The 19,190-nt window shown below is 38.9% G+C and overlaps 3 protein-coding genes across 3 annotated transcripts; all 3 read right to left on the bottom strand.

Annotated features, from left to right (window-relative positions):
- Window positions 1-1,622: 1,622 nt before the first annotated feature.
- LOC119425997 (zinc finger protein 501-like) lies at window positions 1,623-5,286 on the bottom strand. The gene is made up of 2 exons (XM_037693557.1): window positions 4,980-5,286; window positions 1,623-3,090 (listed from the first exon to the last, which is right to left on the bottom strand). The coding sequence occupies exons 1-2, from the start codon at window positions 5,131-5,133 to the stop codon at window positions 1,784-1,786; spliced, it is 1,461 nt and encodes a 486-aa protein (XP_037549485.1). The 5' UTR covers window positions 5,134-5,286; the 3' UTR covers window positions 1,623-1,783.
- A 6,498-nt stretch (window positions 5,287-11,784) lies between these two features.
- On the bottom strand, window positions 11,785-14,052 carry LOC119425486. Its single transcript, XM_037693015.1, has 3 exons — window positions 13,795-14,052; window positions 12,111-12,625; window positions 11,785-11,793 (listed from the first exon to the last, which is right to left on the bottom strand). Exons 1-3 carry the CDS (start codon window positions 13,895-13,897, stop codon window positions 11,785-11,787), a joined length of 627 nt encoding a protein of 208 aa, XP_037548943.1. The 5' UTR covers window positions 13,898-14,052.
- A 2,220-nt stretch (window positions 14,053-16,272) lies between these two features.
- On the bottom strand, window positions 16,273-19,068 carry LOC119425485 (zinc finger and SCAN domain-containing protein 12-like). Its single transcript, XM_037693014.1, has 2 exons — window positions 18,720-19,068; window positions 16,273-17,571 (listed from the first exon to the last, which is right to left on the bottom strand). Exons 1-2 carry the CDS (start codon window positions 19,066-19,068, stop codon window positions 16,334-16,336), a joined length of 1,587 nt encoding a protein of 528 aa, XP_037548942.1. The 3' UTR covers window positions 16,273-16,333.
- Between the last annotated feature and the right edge of the window lie 122 nt (window positions 19,069-19,190).

Below are 19,190 nucleotides of genomic sequence, written 5' to 3'. Positions count from 1 at the left end.
CCACCTCTTGTCTAAATCTAGCTTTCACAATTCTCTTCTAGATTTTAATTGTGTGGCTCATCAACTTAATTCGCCTGTAGTTGCTACAACTCTGTACATCACCTTTGTTCTTAAAAATGGGCACCAGAAAACCTCTTTTTTAATCTGCAGGCATTTAGACATTCTCATAAATTCAATTAAACAATCAAGTCAAAAATCTCAATGTCATCTCTCCTAGATATTTCTAAACCTGACGTTGTCAGGTCCTGCCTTATTTTTCTTCATACATTCCATACTTAATCCTCACTTATCTTTCCCACTTCCTGGTCCACAGATTCAATGACCTCTATTTTTCTTTCCCATTCTCTTCTTTCATTAGCTCCTCCACTGGTCATAGAAGCAACAGGTCCAGGAAAGAAACCCAGACATCCCACACTCCAGCTCCTCCTGAGGGATGTCGAGGAATTCCCAGGCCAGGGTTGATACAAAATCCCTCCAGCGAGTTCCAAGTCTGCCTCTGGTCCTTTGCAGTGGGATGCATATAGAAAGCTTCCAGTGGGACATGTCTAGGAGACATCTTAATCAGATGCCAGAAGCATCGCAAATGACTCCTTTTGATATGAAGAAGCAGCCACTTGTATCCAGAATCTTGTTCTTTGGAACATAGACCAGTAAATCAAGAGCTTTATTGACTCAACTCTTTCTTCACCTCAGACTTCCTGGTGCAATGTCCTCATTACTGAGGACAAGGCCAAATACATCAATTGATCCATCTCCTGCTCCATACCTTCACTTGCGAACAAGACACTAAAATATGTAAACTCATACAACTGAGGCAAAGGCTTATCCCAGTGGAATGCCACCTGGAGGAGGCATTCCACCTGTTCTGCAAAGTACTTCATCTTTACATAACACTCTTTACACTTTTTAGAACATTGCCATTTCTATTTGTACCAATCCTAACCTGCCACATATTCTTTGTAGCTTGATCCCTGTCTTGTCAGTTGATACAAGTCATTCTCTCCCCACTTATGCTGCTTTGCCATTGGTAAGTGTGGCTCCGCTCAGCTCTCCTTGGTTACTCCCAGTTGTAGGTGATTTGCCACTACAGTAGAGGTTGGCCTACTTCCCCGCTCTGTGGGAGGGATCGTCAGTGCAATATGGGTGGTATTGTAACTGGTCTTTTTGCATTTGAGCCACTCGGCTTGTTGTGGTCTTTAATTACCCTTATCCCAGCACTGCCTATAAGTCCGGGTGTAGCCATGCTGCGCCATCATCTCCATTATCTCTCAAAAAATGCGCTCATTTCTTGTGGTGCTGTCTGTCAACATGAGGAAGTGGAGGTTCAGACTTAGTTTGCAGTTTTGCTGGGCGAGTCATCCAGTGATGTAGCTTCGCTAGCCAATCAATGGCTGCTGTCAGCTTGCATTAAAATTGGTCCCTCGGAGCAGTCCGCTTGAAATCACGAACAAGGAGGTCCCATAAACCAAGCTAAGTGGGGTGGATACTGACAGTGGAGAGGCCCTTAACTGGTGCCGTGTCGTTTAGAGCCAAGTTGAGACAGTGGCAAAGTGACAATAATGTCCAACCTATTTTGAAATATAGACATACAAAATACAGACTACAACTTTAAAATCAGTTGGTATGTAGAAAATATTGTTTTTATTAATTCAGAATTTAGGTACATCAAAGTTTCTTACAAACTTACGGCAGCAGTCTGTTATTATGATGAACTTTACAATATGTGTGTAAGTATACATGTATAAAGTAGATTTTTCCTACTGTGCTACTTCATGCCTTTGAGTTATTTCAAATGACTTTTTCCCCCAATGTGGATTCTCATGTGTCTATTTAAACTACCCATTCTGGTAAATTTTTGTTTACACAGTTCACAAGAAAAGTGCTTCTGTCCAGTGTGGATTCTCATGTGTTTGCTTAAATTGCTCTTTCCGGTAAACCTTTTTTCACATGGATCACAAGAAAAGAGCTTCTGTCCTGTGTGGATTCTTGTGTGTCTAATTAAACTACCTTTTCTGGTAAACCTTCGTTCACACAGATCACAAGAAAATGGCTTCTGTCCTGTGTGGATTCTCATGTGTGCTTTTAAATGGCACTTTTGAGTAAACTTTTGTTTACAAAGATCACAAGAAAAGGGTTTCTGTCCAGTGTGGATTCTCACGTGTTTGCTTAAATTGCTCTTTCGGGTAAACATTTTTTCACAAAGATCACAAGAAAAGGGTTTCTGTCCTGTGTGGATTATCATGTGTTTGTTTAAACTGCTCTTTTCAAAAAACCTACGTTCACACAGATCACAAGAAAATGGTTTCTCTCCAGTGTGCATTCTCATGTGTTTCTGTAAAATGCTGGTTTGAGAAAACCTTTGTTCACACAGATCACAAGAAAAGGGCTTCTGTCCTGTGTGGATTCTCATGTGTTTCTTTAAACTGCTCTTTTCAGAAAACCTTCGTTTACACAGATCACAACAAAATGGCTTCTGTCCTGTGTGGATAATCATGTGTGTTTTTAAATTGCCCTTTCTGGTAAACCTTTGTTCACACAGATCACATGAAAATGGCTTCTGTCCATTTTTGTCCACAGCACTTCCATCTAACTCAGGGATGCTGCTGGAAAAAAACTCCCAGTTTTTATCAGTGTCTTCAGTTTTTGACCTACAGTCTGATAAGTGTTTCTCGTGAGAGTCAGGATTATTCACATCATCATCCTCACTGACTTCAGTTTCTGATGAGTCAGAATTGTCTTCACAACTATTTAGATCTGGATTTTTTGTAGTTTTTGCTCCTCCACAGGACCCTCCACCAGTTGCTGATTCCATGTGGTCAGCTGAGCTGCTGGTCAGAAGATCGCTGACTTCATCTTGGTGTTGAAGCTGTGAGAACAGAGGTTTCTCTTCATCATCTTCACTCTTCAAATGAACTGCAGTGAATGAAAAGCTGGTAACATCTGTCTCCTCCTTCACACTGAGCTGCTCTCCCTGCAGACTGGTCCACTGTTCCTCCTCTTCCTCTTTTATGTGGATGAGTTCTGGGTCCTGCTGGTCCACAGGCACTTCTTCTTTAATCTGCACCAACTCCTTAACATCTGCAGGAACCACTGAAACACATGTTCAGTACATTATGGAGAACTGTAGCTTTATATTCACACAGATTATTTGTTTTACTGCTCAGTTTAATTAGTTTTTGTTTTTAAACAAATCCGGTTCCAGGGCTTTTAACAGCAGTGTTTTACTTTCCTACACTGTAAGCTCTGAGTGCAACACAAAAAACTAAATGCTCTTAGCACCAACTGCTTTAGGGTTTTCCCACTAAAAAGCTTCAGTTCAAGACTAGGGCTGAGGCTAAAGTTGGTTTTTAGTTGGCAACTGCGTTTTCAACAACTGATTATGGTCACGTGTCTGCTGGTGTCAAAATTGACATGACCATGGTAGACCACCAAGCTACCACAGTCCTATATGACAAACAAGTGCTGGTTTGAATTATTAAAAGGGTTGTTTGAATGCTACAGGCAGCTTGGTTTGCACTTTTATGTTCCTTCTTCTAGTCATAAACATATACATTAAGATGATGTCATTTCTAATGAGGAATTGAACAAAATTCACTTCAACGTTTTATTCCTTTCAAGAAAACAGATCACAAGTATGAGACAAAAAAAAAAAAAAGTCTATGAACTGTTTATTGGAAAAAAAATTATAAGTATGATATTACATGTTCTTATTGGCTACCTACATTCATTTTTAATTAATTAACATCTGTAAACCGTAACCGTATGAGATAACCGAAATAGACACTAACAGTCAAAGCAATTGGAAAAATTTGGATTAATTGGGAACCCAAGTTCATTGTTTTTGTACACCGGATCCCAGTTACATCCAACAAAAGTAAACAATTTAAAGAAAAACAGTAATAAGATCTAAGATATGAACTAAGAAATATGCTACTAAGAATACGCTAAATACTAATACTGCAAAAACAATATGACGAACAACAGCAGCATGAACATTAGTCTGTGTGAGTAGATGAGTGCGAATTAATATAGCACCATGAAATAAATCAGCAGCATGAGATCAGTAGCATGAGCCCGGACACACGCTTTATAAGCTAGAGCAAAATTTTCATCACTCAAACTGCATGAACAGCAGAATCCACCCAATAAAAAATGTTGTGAAATAAATTCCTTGCTACATCATACTGAGAAAAATGAAAAAAATACCCCTGGGGGCCAATGATGAATGCAATATTTGGCAAACATACTACACCAGCAGAAGGTGAAAGTCAGCCGTGACACTGAGATTGTGTCAAACCTACAAATACTATCAGAGACCAGAACCCTCTCTGTGACATGACGTCTTCCACAGTCTCAGCAAAGAAACAATTATCAACACCTCAGTTTTACCTCAACGTAAACGCTGGTATATAAAAATATTATACAACTGATTAAATTGGCCTATTCTTATTATCTAATATTTTGACATGCTTTAAAAAAAATTACAAATACTTTGTTGAAAATGAAAAATATCTTAAATACCATGGCCCTTCCACCCCCCATTTTATTCACGTTGTTTCCATCCATCCAACACCACCCCCCCGGACTATTTTTTAACATTCTGGGTCGCAGTGATGTGTGCAAGAGGAGGTGCACCCTGGTCAGGTCACAAGACCATCCCAGGGCTAGAAACAGGACTAGATGGCTCTTTGAAGGGAACCAGATCTTGACGATCCGACAGTGATGTCATCACGTACGGATTAGGCACGTGCTCAGGGCGGTACATTTTAGAGAAGCGGATGTTGAATCATGCGCAGTAAAATATTATGTAAATATATACATATGTCTATCAGAAGTGTTGTAAAACCTATTTCAGGTTGTAACCTCTCAAATTGCTTCATCTGTTAGCAAGCTAAGCTATAAACACAGTTGCACGTGTCCTTTCTAAGAAGCTACACTAACATAATCACATTCCATAGAAAGAATAAAAAGCTACGAACCTATTATACGCAGTTCATCGTTGGGACTGAAAACTGCATCTAAGATTTGGCTTCTTCCAGTTTTTTCCTGTTCAAGAGCATCTCTACTTCCAAAAACCTCCGACATTTCGTCCTCCTCTGCATCCAGGTGCTGCTGGACCTGCTGTCTCCACATCTGTTAGGTGTCGTTCATCAACATTTACCGAGAAGTTACCGATGATGACTATAACTTCGGATTAAACTAACTTGACCAGGAGTCGAGGGAAAGGGGCTTTAATTTTGTCATAACAGAACTGAGAGAAATGACGAAATGAAGCTGATCAGCTTCCGCTGCTAGGATGTTACTTCCGTTAGTGGCTGACCTTCAAAATAAGAGCTCCCACGTGACCAGCTCCATCTATCCAATTAAAGGATTATTAATCTTAGAAAGGTGATGTAAACTACTTTAATAATTGAAACTTGGAATTAATAAAATATTTTGTTTGTTTTTATAGAAATGTTTTTTGTAAAATGCCCTGAAGAATTTTTCATTAATAACAGCTCTAAACAAACTCCAGGATGATAAAAAATCCAGGTTTTGAAAGTGTAACTTTTTGATAAGGCATAAAAAGCATATTTGATTTTTATACCACAACGTCCTACTGTGCTGTTGTCATTTGCTTTTTGCTACACCAAGCCTTGTTTTATTATTCATAATCTTTTGTTTTAAATTTGAAACATTTAGTCATCTGTACAAAAGCAATACGCTGCCATACTTCTGTTGTGCTTGACCAAATTTTAACAATTATTGTGGATATTAACATTTTTTATACATATTAACAGATATTTTGCCAGCAGTATTTTTTCTTAATAATTGGGTTTGGGTGCAGGTTTTTTTTTTTAAACAATAACATATGTTTATAATTTTGTAAGAAAAAAGCAATTTAAATTAACATCTAAATTGTACTTTTAAACAATCTGTCAATCTCTGTGTCCTTCACAATGACATAAAGGTGTTACAGAAAGTCAAGTCATTTTCAGTCAGTAACCTGAGTCAGTAAGTTGATTTTTTTGACTATATTTAAGTTGCTTTCTCACATTGCTTCATTAAATGTCAGAATTTTAATAATATAATATTTTTTATTTTGCTTTTATTTATTTATATTTTGCTTCCCTCTTCCCAGAATAATTACAATATTTCACATTTTAGTATCTGAACATTTTTCTAATCCACCAATCAATTGCCCTTTTGCTAAAAAAAAAAAACGAAAAAAGCTTGAATTATTCATCCATAACTCTTTGGGTGATTTGTTACATGTAAAGAAACCTTCCGAAATGTGAAGTACATCGTCCTTTACGTTAATTTGATGTAAAATCAAGAGTTTTAACTAGCTTAAGAACCTTAAGAGTGATAAGAATAAACCAAGCTAACATCTGAGCTAGCCTAACTTTATTATTATTGTTTATGTTTATTATTTATTTTTGTTACAGATTTCTTCTTTTTCCTCACGGCTGCTCCCGTTTCAGGGGTCACCTCAGAAATTCATCCTCCTTCATCTCTCTCTGTCCTCACTCCAACTTCGTTCATGTCCTGTCTCACTGCAACAATATTTATTCTCTTTGTCTTTTTCTGGGCAGCTGCATTTAATAATAATAATAATAATAATAATATTTCCCCAGGTACTTTGGTTTCCTCCAACAGACCAAAAAGATTCATGTTAGACTAACTGGTAACTCTAAATTGTCCTTAGAGTGAGAGAGTGAATGTTTTTTTTTTTCGATTGTCTCTGTCCCTGTGATGGATTGCGACCTGTCCAGGGTGTATCCTGCATCTCACACAGTGGCTGGACATGAGCACCAGCAACCCCCGCGATCCGAAAAGGAAGAAGCGGGTAAAGATAATGGATGGATAATAATGATAATAATAACTTTATTCACCGCAGCTGCAACAAAGTGCTGCTATATGTAAAACAAAACAATCAAGAACATTTAAAATGCATTAAAAGAAAAAAACTGTAAACCCACTAAAACAATAAAAATTGTAGTTCAGAGCAGGTCTCAGGATGTGCCAAAAACCAGGGAATAAAAATGCGTTTTTAAGAGTTTTTTATTTTTTTTTTCTAACATCCTTCTACCTAAATACTGTCCCTCCTCTGGACATGTCCAAACCATCTCAGTCTGGCCTCTCTAATTTTATCTTCTGCAGTTGTTCAACCTGTGCTGTACCTCTTATGAACTCATTCCTAAACTTATCCATCCTTGTCACTGGTGAACCTCAACATCTTCATTTCTGCCACTTCCACTTCTTTCTCCTGTATTTTTGTCAATGCCACTTTCTCCTCCAGACCATAACACACTGGTCTCACTACTGTCTTTTAAACATTTCTGTTGACCTTTGCTTCTTGTAGCTTCATTGTTCCACTCAAGTGTATACCTCTACCTCTCTAAGTTTTCTTCCACCTGTTCCCTGCTCTCACCACATATCACAATGTCATCTACAAACGTCATTCCACAGAGATCCCTGCCTGACCTCATCTGTTATGGCACTTTGCCACTATCTCAACTCTGATTGGTTCCGCAATGCAATGCAACGCAGAGCACCAGTGAAGGACCTACCCACTACCCATGAAAAAATTAACACATTTACTGAGAGATATCAGAAATGATGGTGCAGCCGGGTTACACCCAGACTTATAAGCAGTGCCGAGATAAACTAAAGAAACTGAAGTCTGATTATAGGGTGATTAAAGGTTCAGACGTTGTTTGCAGTTTTGCTGGGCGAGTCTTCCAGTGATGTAGCTTCGCTAGCCAATCAATGGCTGCTGTCAGTTTGCATTAAAATTGGTCCCTCGGAGCAGCCTGCTTGAAATCACGAACAAGGTGGTCCCATAAACCAAGCTGAGTGGGGTGGATACAGACAGTGGAGACGCCCTTAACTGGTGCCGTGTCATGCAGAGCCAAGTTGAGACAATGGCAAAGTGCCAATAATGTTCAACCTCTTTTGTAATATAGACATACAAAATACAGAGTACAACTTGAAAATCTGTTGGTAAGTAGAAAATATTTGATATTTTTTATTAATTCGGAATTTAGGTACATCAAGTTTCTTACATACAGTGAAGAAAATAAGTATTTGAACACCCTGCGACTTTGCAAGTTCTCCCACTTAGAAATCATGGAGGGGTCTGAAATTTTCATCTTAGGTGCATGCCCACTGTGAGAGACATAATCTTAAAAAAAAATTTGAGAAATCACAATGTATGATTTTTTAAATAATTTATATGTGTGTTACAGCTGCAAATAAGTATTTGAACACCTGTCAATCAGCAACAGTTCTAGCCCTCAAAGACTTATTAGTCCGCCTCTAAAAAGTCTACCTCCACTCCACTTATTATTTTACATTAGAAGCACCTGTTTGAGATTGTTAGCTGCATAAAGACACCTGTCCACCCCACACAATCAGTAAGACTCCAACTACTAACATGGCTAAGACCAAAGAGCTGTCCAAAGACACCAAAGACAAAATTGTAGCCCTCCACAAGGCTGGAAAGGGCAACAGGGCAATTGCCAAGCAGCTTGGTTAAAAACAATTAACTGTTGGAGCAATTATTAGAAAATGGAAGAAGTTAAACATGACTGTCAATCTCCCTCGGACTGGGGCTCCAGGCAAGATCTCACTTCGTGGTGTATCAATGATCTTAAGAAAGGTGAGGAATCAGTCTAGAACTACATGGGAGGAGTTGGTCAATGACTTGAAGAGAGCTGGCACCACTGTTTCCAACGTTAATGTGGGTAATAAACTAAGACGTCATAGTTTAAAATCATGCATGACATGGAAGGTTCCCCTGCTTAAATTAGCACAAGTCCAGGCCCGTCTTAAGTTTGCCCATGACCATTTGGATGATCCAAAGGAGTCATGGGAGAAAGTTATGTGGTCAGATGAGACCAAAATAGAACTTTTTGGTCTTAATTCCACTTGCTGTGTTCGGAAGACGAAGAATGAGGAGTACCATCCCAAAAACACCATCCCTACTGTGAAGCATGGGGGTGGAAGCGTCATGCTTTGGGGGATGTTTTTCTGCACATGGGACAGGATGACTACACTGTATTAAGGAGAGGATGACTGGGGCCATGTATTGCAAGATTTGGGGGAACAACCTCTGTCTCTCAGAGCATTGAAGATGGGTCATGGCTGGGTCTTCCAACATGACAATGACCCGAAGGACACAGCCAGGATAACCAAGGAGTGGCTTCTTAAGAAGCATATCAAGGTTTTGGAGTGGCCTAGCCAGTCTCCAGACCTAAACCCTATAGAAAATCTTTGGAGGGAGCTCAAACTCCGCATTTCTCAGCGACAGCCCAGAAACCAGGCTGATCTAGAGAAGATTTGTGTGGAGGAATGGGCCAAAATTCCTTCTGCAGTGTGTGCAAACTAAGAATGCGCAATATATACAGTACATGGTAGAAACAATAAGACATTTAGCTTATGATAGAGATCTGCCTTCTCCCGGCCAACCGCAGTAATGCTGTGTCTGATGTAAAATCAGAGTCGTCAGTTTAATCGTTCCATTTTTTAGTTGAAAACTGTACGTAAGTGGTGTTAAAGTGTAAAATCAGTGTTTTCAGATTTAATCATTACTTTTTTTTAGTTGAAAACTGTGCGTAAGTGGTGTTAAAGTCTTTTCTTTGAGAGCTAAGTAGCGAAGCTACAAGCTAACTACGGCCGGCTTGCCGTAGTGTTGCCGTATTTAGACGCATGCGCAAAACTCTGTGTTCCATCGAAAGTTTTTCTTTTTCCATCGAAAGTTAAAGTAAGTGTTGGTCAGCTTTAGAGAAACCTGCTCTCTGATCTGTGAAAAGAACGCTGTGTTGTGTGATTTTACTGAGAGACCATCTGGTCAAAGCCACAGACTCATTTTGTGTCAGCTCTCAAAGGAGACGACCACTAGAGGGTTGGAGGGTTAAGTGTTTCAGTGAGCACTTGCTGCTCTGTTACTGTTCATTTCTTAAGTGAGAAGACTGGAAACTGTTAAGAGTTAACAACATATTATTTTGTTTAAAACATATGGCTAAAACTACATTTGATATATTTTGCACTGTTTCGCACTACAAGAAAGAAGCCTAATACTTGATTTGTTTATTATTTTAAAACTCTCTGGACCTAGTAGTGGAATTTTCTTAATTGAGATTTTGTGGTAAAGCAGTTTTCAAAATAAATGATGGCTAAAGGACACCCTATGCTTTTTTTATTCCTATTGCAAGTTTGATACCAAAAACATATTGTGATATATATAGTTATCGCCACCCTTCACAATACATATTGTAGTGTGATATGAGCCTGGATATACAAACCGGATTGTTGGGACACTAAACAAATTGTGAATAAAAACTGAATGCAATGATGTGGAGGTGACAACATCTAATATTTTACTCAGAATAGAACACAAATCACAGATCTGACAGATAAAAAACAGGAGCAAGTTGCAGTAATTGAGCTTGGATGTTATGAATGCATTTATTTCTGTCTCCAGGTTATCTAAGTGGGAATACTTGCAAAGTCGTAGGGTGTGCAAATACTTATGTTCCTCACTGTACTTACAGATGCAGTTTGTGGTTATGATAAACTTTACAATATGTGTGTATGTATACATGTATAAAATAGATTTTTCCTACTGTGATGCTTATGCCTAGGAGTTATTTCAAATGACTTTTTCCCCCAATATGGATTCTCATGTGTCTGTTTAAACTATCTATTCTGGTAAACCTTTGTTTACACAAATCACAACAAAATGGCTTCTGTCCTGTGTGGGTTCTCTTGTGTGTGTTTAAACTACCCATTCTGGTAAACCTTTGTTCACACAAATCACAACAAAATGGCTTCTCTCCTGTGTGGGTTCTCATGTGTGTGCTTAAATGGCCTTTTTGGGCAAACTTTTGTTTACAAAGATCACAAGAAAAGGGCATCTGTCCAGTGTGGATTCTCATGTGATTCTTTAAACTGCCCATTGCAGAAAACCTTTGTTTACACAGATCACAACAAAATGGTTTCTGTCCTGTGTGGATTATCATGTGTTTGTTTAAACTGCCCTTTTCAGAAAACCTTTTTTCACACAGATCACAAGAAAAAGGCTTCTGTCCTGTGTGGATTCTCATGTGTTTGTTTAAATGGCTCTTTTCAAAAAACCTTTTCTCACACAGATCACAAGAAAAGGGTTTCTGTCCTGTGTGGATTTTCATGTGTTTTTTTAAACTGCCCTTTACAGTAAACCTTTGTTTACACAGCTCACAACAAAATGGCTTCTGTCCTGTGTGTTTAATCATATGTGTTTTTAAATAGTTCTTTCTGGTAAACATTTGTTCACACAGATCACAAGAAAAGGGCTTCTGTCCTGTGTGGATTATCATGTGTTTGTTTAAATCGCTCTTTTCAAAAAACCTTTTTTCACACAGATCACAACAAAATGGCTTATGTCCTGTGTGGATTATCATGTGTCTGTTTAAATTGCTTTTTTCTAAAAACCTTTTTTCACACAGATCACAAGAAAAGGGCTTCTGTCCTGTATGGATTCTCATGTGTCTGTTTAAAGTGCCCTTTTCTAAAAACCTTTGTTTACACAGGTCACAACAAAATGGTTTCTGTCCTGTGTGTTTAATCATGTGTGTCTTTAAATGGTTCTTTCTGGTAAACTTTCGTTCACACAAATCACAAGAAAATGGCTTATTTCCTGTGTGTTTAATCATGTGTGTTTTTAAATTTTCCTTTCTACTAAATCTTTGTTCACACAGATCACAACAAAATGGCTTTTGTCCTGTGTGGATTATCATATGTTTGTTTAAACTGCTCTTTTCAAAAAACCTTTGGTCACACAGATCACAAGAGAATGGCTTCTGTCCTGTGTGGATTATCATATGTTTGTTTAAACTGCTCTTTTCAAAAAACTTTTTTTCACACAGATCACAAGAAAAGGGTTTCTGTCCTGTGTGGATTCTCATGTGTTTCTTTAAACTGCCTTTTTCAGAAAACCTTTGTTTACACAGATCACAACAAAATGGCTTCTGTCCTGTGTGTTTAATCACGTGTGTTTGTAAATGGTTCTTTCTGGTAAATCTTTGTTCACACAGATCACAAGAAAATGGCTTTTGTCCATTTTTGTCCACAGCATTTCCATCTACCTCAGGGATGCTGCTGGGAAAAGACTCCCAGTTTTTATCAGTGTCTTCAGTTTTTGACCTAAAGTCTGATAAGTGTTTCTCGTGAGAGTCAGGATTATTCACATCATCATCATCCTCACTAACTTCAGTTTCTGAAGAGTCAGAATTGTCTTCACAACTATTTAGATCTGGATTTTTTGTAGTTTTTCCTCCTCCACAGGACCCTCCACCAGTTGCTGATTCTATGTGGTCAGCTGAGCTGCTGGTCAGAATATTGCTGACTTCATCTTGGTGTTGATGAAGCTGTGAGAACAGAGGCTTCTCTTCATCTTCCTCACTCTTCAAATGAACTGTAGTGAATGAAAAGCTGGTGACATCTGTCTCTTCCTTCACATTGAGTGGCTCTACCCCAAGACTGGTCCACTGTTCTTCCTCTTTGATGTGGAGGCAATTTAAGCCCTGCTGGTCCACATCAGGCCACTGTTCTTCAGGAGCTTCTTTAATCAGCACTGACTTCTGAACATCTGCAGGAACCACTGAAACACATGTACAGTACATTAGGGAGAATTGTAGCTTTTTATTCAAATACATCATTTGTTTTAGTGCTCAGTTTAATTAGTTTTTTTTTATTAAGTTCCAGTGCTAAACCAGAGCCACAGCTCTTAGCACCAGCACTTTCATTTCCATACATGGTGAGATCTGGATTTAAAGGGATCCCAGACTATTTGCACATGTTGGCTTTAATATGGGATGTCTCTATTCTACTTAAAGCTATTTATCTTGTTTTTCTGTGTTTATCTCCACTAGGGGGTCTATTTCATTGTATGTACTGAGTATGTTGGGAGAGGAAGGTGGTTACTTAAGGCCAGGTGTGATTCTGTTCAGGTTTTGGGTCATTCCACCGAATGGGTGCCATTTGCTTGTAATAACTCTCCAAAATTGAATATATGTTTTTACATGCTTTTTTAAACTGGATCTAGTAATGTACATATCTAACTATTCAATTTGGCGCTTTCTACTGGTAGGCTTTAAATATGACCGGAAACTGAAATTCTATCACAGTCTCCCTAGAGCTCTGCTGTGGTAAGTCATACAGTCTGGATCTCTTCTCAAAAAAAAAAGCTCACGAGACAGTATGTCTGATGTTATTTTTCTTAGAGATATTTGTGTCAGTACAGGAGCTGATCACTATGTTTATGCTCTGAACCACTCATTTACAGGTCATTAATTGTGTTATACTAAATGCTCTGAGTTTTAATTTTTTTTAATACAAAACATCTAGAATGTTCATAAACTTATCATAAGATTTGTTCACATCATCAACATACACATCTTCTCAATTTTGTTTATCTAAATCATCTTTAAATTTGTCTAATGCTTTTTTGGATGTGTTTATTTTTTTTAATTCTTTCTTATAACTGGTTTTATATAAATTTCATCATTTTTGTAAATTGTGAAAATTGGTAAATGATCACTTAAATCTTAAATCAGTCATCAGAATACCACCTATCACATCACCATCTGTGATATTATTATATCACAGATGGTGTAGTTTGTAACTTCTCATAAGCCATTTCATTTGTTAGCAAACTAAGCTATAAAAACAAAGTTACACTTTTTCTTCTATGAAGCTGAATCCATAGCTACCAGAAAACTGCAACTAAACATAATCACATTCACATTAAAATAATAAAAAGATACAAACCTATAATATGCAGTTGGTTGGGACTGAAAGCTGCATCTAAGACTTGGTTTCCTTCAGGTTTTTCCTGTTCGAGAGCTGCGCTACTTCCAAAACCCTCCGACATTTCTTCCTCCTCTGCATCCAGGTGCTGTTTAAGCTGCTGTCTCCACTTCTCTTCCGTTCATCAACGTTTACCGAGCTGTTACAGCTGAATATAACTTCAAACTACTATGACCAGCAGCAGAGAAGAAAAGAGCTGAGCGCATCACTCCACAGGAATATTTCACAGAGAAACATGCGAAAGAAACAGAACAGCTTCCGCTCGCTGCAGTGAGTCATTTCCGTTATCAGCTGGCCTTCAAAATAAGAGCTCAAACGGAACTGTTCTTCAGCACTTGTGTGCGTTCACAGAGCAACTTGTACATTTCAGTGAATTCAGACCCATCCATTCCTCCATTATCTTTTACCCGCTTCTTCCTTTTTGGGTCACGGGGGTCACTGATGCCCATGTTCGGCCATCACTGTGTGAGAGGCGGGGTACACCAAGGACAGTCTCTAGTCCATCACAGGGACACATAGAGACAAACAAGACAAACAGCTATCCACTCTCTCACTCACACCTATGGACATTTTTAGACTTACCAATTAGCCTAACTTGCATGTTTTTGGTCTGTGGGAGGAAACCGGAGTACCCGGAGAAAACACACGCATGCACCGAGAGAACATGCAAACTCCACCCAGAAAGGCCCACCGACCAGACCAGGATTATTGAACAACTTGATCGCTGAGAGCCAGGAAAATTCAGTTTTTAAAATTTAATCTTTGTTGATCAGACATATAAAAAAAACATAAGTGATTTTATTTACACCCCAACAACCTACTGAGCATGTCAGCATTTTTTTTTTTTTTCCGTATAAAGCACCTTGTTTTTACAAACCGGATTCCAAAAAAGTTGGGACACTGAACAAATTGTGAATAAAAACTGAATGCAATGGTGTGGAGGTGCCAACATCTAATATTTTATTCAGAATAGAACACAAATCACAGATCAAAAGTTTAAACTGAGAGAATGTATCATTTTAAGGGAAAAATCTGTTGTTTCCAAATTTCATGGTGTCAACAAATCCCAAAAAAGTTGGGACAAGTCCATTTTTACCACTGTGTGGCATCCCCCTTCTTCTTACAACACTCAACAGACGTCTGGGGACAGAGGAGACCAGTTTCTCAAGTTTAGAAATGGGAATGCTCTCCCATTCATGTCTAATACAGGCCTCTAACTGTTCAATCGTCTTGGGCCTTCTTTGTCGCACCTTCCTCTTTATGATGCCCCAAATGTTCTCTATAGGTGAAAGATCTGGACTGCAGGCTGGCCATTTCAGTACCCGGATCCTTCTCCTATGTAGCCATGATGTTGTGATTGCTGCAGAACGTGGTCTGGCATTATCGTGTTGAAAAATGCAGGGTCTTCCCTGAAAGAGATGACGTCTAGATGGGAGCATATGTTGTTCTAGAACCTGAACATAGTTCTCTGCATTAATGGTGCCTTTCCAGACATGCAAGCTGCCCATGCCACAAGCACTCATGCAACCCCATACCATCAGTGATGCAGGCTTCTGAACGGAGCGTTGATAACAACTTGGGCTATCCTTGTCCTCTCTGGTCCAGATGACATGGCGTCCCAGTGTTCCATAAAGAATTTCAAATCGTAAATCATCTGACCACAGAACAGTCTTCCATTTTGCCACACTCCATTTTAAATGACCCCTGGCCCAGTGCAAACCTCTGAGCTTGCTTAGAAATGGCTTCCTCTTTGCACTGTAGAGTTTCAGCTGGCAACGGCGGATGGCACGGTGGATTGTGTTCACTGACAATGCTTTCTGGAAGTATTCCTGAGCCCATTCTGTTATTTCCTTGACAGTGGCATTCCTGTTTGAGGTGCAGTGACGTTTAAGGGCCCGGAGATCACGAACATCCAGTAGAGTTTTATGGCCTTGACCCTTACGCACAGCGATTGTACCAGATTCTCTGAATCTTTTGATGATGTTATGCATGGTTGATGATGATAACTTAAAAGTCTTTGCTATTTTACGCTGGGTAACACCATTCTGGTATTGCTGCATTATTTTTCTGCGCAACAATGGTGGAATTGGTGATCCTCTTACCATCTTGGCTTCTGAGAGACACTGACACTCTGAGAAGCTCTTTTTATACCCAATCATGTTGTCAATTGACCTAATTAGTGTTAATTGGTCTTCCAGCTGTTCGTTATGTGCTCAACTGGTGCCATGTCATACAGAGCCAAGTTGAGACAGTGGCAAAGTGACAATAATGTCCAAACTCTTTTGTAATAAAGACATACAAAATACAGAGAACTTTAAAATCATTTGTTATGTAGAAAATATTTGACAATTTTTATTAATTCAGAATTTAGGTACATAAAAGTTTCTTACAAACTTACAGATGCAGTCTGTTGTTATGAACTTTACAGTATGTGTGAAAGTATACATGTATAAAATAATTTTTCCTACTGTGCTGCTTCATGCCTTTGAGTTATTTCAAATTAATTTTTCCCCCCAGTGTGGATCCTCATGTGTCTTCTTAAACTACTCATTCTGGAAAACCTTTGTCCACACAAATCACAACAAAATGGCTTCTCTCCTGTGTGGGTTCTCATGTGTGTGTTTAAATGATATTTTAGGGGAAAACGTCGTTCACACAGATCACAAGAAAAGGGCTTCTGTCCTGTGTGGATTCTCATGTGTTTCTTTAAACTGCCCTTTTCGGAAAACCTATGTTTACACAGATCACAAGAAAATGGCTTCTGTCCTGTGTGTTTAATCATGTGCGTTTTTAAATGGTCCTTTCTGGCAAACCCTTGTTCACACAGATCACAAGAAAATGGCTTCTCTTCTGTGTGGATTCTCATGTGTGTGCTTAAATGGCCTTTTTGGGAAAACTTTTGTTTACAAAGATCACATGAAAAGGGCTTCTGTCCAGTGTGGATTCTCATGTGTTTGTTTAAATTGCTCTTTTCAAAAAACCTTTTATCACACAGATAACAAGAAAAGGGCTTCAGTCCTGTGTGGATTATGATGTGTTTGTTTAAATTGCCCTTGTCAAAAAAACTTTTTTCACACAGATTACAAGAAAAGGGCTTCTGTCCTGTGTGGATTATCATGTGTTTGTTTAAATTGTCCTTTCTGGTAAACCTTCGGTCACACAGATCACAAAAAAATGGCTTTTGTCCATTTTTGTCAACAGCATTTCCATCTAACTCAGGGATGCTGCTGGGAAAAGACTCCCAGTCTTTATCAGTGTCTTCAGTTTTTGACCTACAGTCTGATAAGTGTTTCTCATGAGAGTCAGGATTATTCACATCATCATCATCCTCACTGACTTCAGTTTCTGAAGAGTCAGAATTGTATTCACAACTATTTAGATCTGGATTTTTTGTAGTTTCTGCTCCTCCACAGGACCCTCCACCAGTTGCTGATTCTATGTGGTCAGCTGAGCTGCTGGTCAGAAGATCACCGACTTCATCTTGGTGTTGATGAAGCTGTGAAAACAGAGGTTTCTCTTCATCACCCTCACTCTTCAAAGGAACTGTAGTGAATGAAAAGCTGGTGACATCTGTCTCTTCCTTCACATTGAGTGGCTCTCCCCCCAGACTGGTCCACTGTTCCTCCTCTTCCTCTTTTATGTGGAGGCAATTTACGTCCTGCTGGTTCACATCAGGCCACTGTTCTTCAGGAGCTTCTTCTTTAATCAGCACTGACTTCTGAACATTTGCAGGAACCACTGGAACACATGTAAAATACAGTAAGGAGAACTGTAGCTTTATATTCAAATACATCATTTGTTTTAGTGCTCAGTTTAATGAGATTTTTATAATTCAGTTCCAGTGCTAAACCAGAGCCAGAACTCTTAGCACCAGCACTTTCATTTCCCTACATGGTGAGATCTGGATTTAAAGGGATCTCAGACTATTTGTTAGTGTTGTATTCAAGACCACCTAACCCAAGACAAAGTCAAGACCAAGACTTTTAGGGTCTGAGACCAAATCAAGACCAAGACCTCAAATAAAATAAATATAAAATTTTATTTAAAAATATATTTTTATAAAAGTTACATACTGCAACTTTGTTTGCTTTTGAATGAATGCATCAGCTTATATAAATTTTCAAAGCTACATAAATAAATCAGACATTCAGTGGCCTAACTTCATGTGATTCAACAATAAAATTACACAACCATTAAATTGGAAGCAGTTTCATCACATGCCAAACCTTAAAAAGCTGCAGTGGCAAAACACTCTTCATAAGTCCAAACTCAAGACCAAAGGATAACCATATAGTTGCACAGTGGTTTCAATACAGTAGTAGATACACCTATAAAGTTACATAAATGAAAATTAGTTTAAAGTAAGGTTTTAGAAATTGTGAAGAAAACTTCCAGCAGGAGGTGTCCAGGAGACATCCTAATCAGATGCCTGAACCATCTCAAATTACTTATTTTGATATTAAGACGCAGCCACTTGTATCGAGTCTTATTCTTTGGAAGATGGACCAGTAAATCAAGAGCTTTGCCATTTGACTCAACTCTTTCTTCAGCCAGACCAGGGCTTAATTTGTAAACCGATTGATGCAAGAACACAGATGGCAGGCAGTCTGGCAGGGCGGGTATGGGGGTTGTGTGTGTGTGTAGGGGGGGGGGGGGGGGTCTGTCCCAAAAAATTTTGGAATAAAAGAGATGCCATTTCCTGTATGTTGGTGTATTTTAACAGGTTAGTATAATATATGTTAATTCATCCACATGAGGTAAAAGGTCCTCCCAGTGGAATGCCACCTGGAGGGGGTATTCCACTTGTTCTGCAAAGTACATCATTTTTACATAACACACTTTACATTTTTTAGAACATTGCCATTTCTACCTGTACCAATCCTAACCTGCCACATATTCTTTGCAGCCTATTCCCTGTCTTGTCAGTTGATACAAGTTGTTATCTCCCCACTTATGCTGCTTTGCCATTGGTAAGTGTGTCTCCACTCCATTCAGCGCTCCTTGGTTATTCCCAGTTATAGGTGATTTGCCACTACAGTGGAGGTTGACCTGCTTTGCCGCACTGTGGGAGGGATCCTCAGTGCAATTTGGGTGGTATCGTAACTGGTCTTTTGTATTTGAGCCACTCCGCTCGTTGTGCTCTCCAGTTGCCCTATAATCTGACTTCAGTTTCTTTAGCTTATCTCGGCACTGCCTATAAGTCCAGGTGTAGCCATCCTGTGCCATCAGTTCCATTATCTCTCAATAAATGCACTCATTTCTTGTGGCGCCGTCCGTCAACACGAGGAAGTGGAGGTTCAGAGTCAGACGTTGTTTGCAGTTTTGCTGGGCGAGTCATCCAGTGATGTAGCTTTGCT

The sequence above is a fragment of the Nematolebias whitei genome, chromosome 19, assembly GCF_014905685.2.
Source record: "Nematolebias whitei isolate Nwh7 chromosome 19, NemWhi1, whole genome shotgun sequence".
NCBI classification, from domain to species: Eukaryota; Metazoa; Chordata; class Actinopteri; order Cyprinodontiformes; family Rivulidae; genus Nematolebias; species Nematolebias whitei.
The sequence above is the reverse complement of the archived record's forward strand: the minus strand, read 5'-3'. Positions and strand labels throughout refer to the sequence as shown.

Excerpts from the sequence above, each read along its gene's own strand:
- LOC119425997 (XM_037693557.1), bottom strand. The coding sequence starts at position 5,133 with ATGTGGAGACAGCAGGTCCAGCAGCACCTGGATGCAGAGGAGGACGAA. Across the intron at positions 3,091-4,979 it reads CGATGAACTGCGTATAATAG|TGGTTCCTGCAGATGTTAAG; the intron begins GTTCGTAGCTTT and ends CATGTGTTTCAG.
- LOC119425485 (XM_037693014.1), bottom strand. The coding sequence starts at position 19,068 with ATGGAACTGATGGCACAGGATGGCTACACCTGGACTTATAGGCAGTGC. Across the intron at positions 17,572-18,719 it reads CTGCAAAGAATATGTGGCAG|TGGTTCCTGCAAATGTTCAG; the intron begins GTTAGGATTGGT and ends CATGTGTTCCAG.
- LOC119425486 (XM_037693015.1), bottom strand. The coding sequence starts at position 13,897 with ATGTCGGAGGGTTTTGGAAGTAGCGCAGCTCTCGAACAGGAAAAACCT. Across the intron at positions 12,626-13,794 it reads CAACCAACTGCATATTATAG|TGGTTCCTGCAGATGTTCAG; the intron begins GTTTGTATCTTT and ends CATGTGTTTCAG.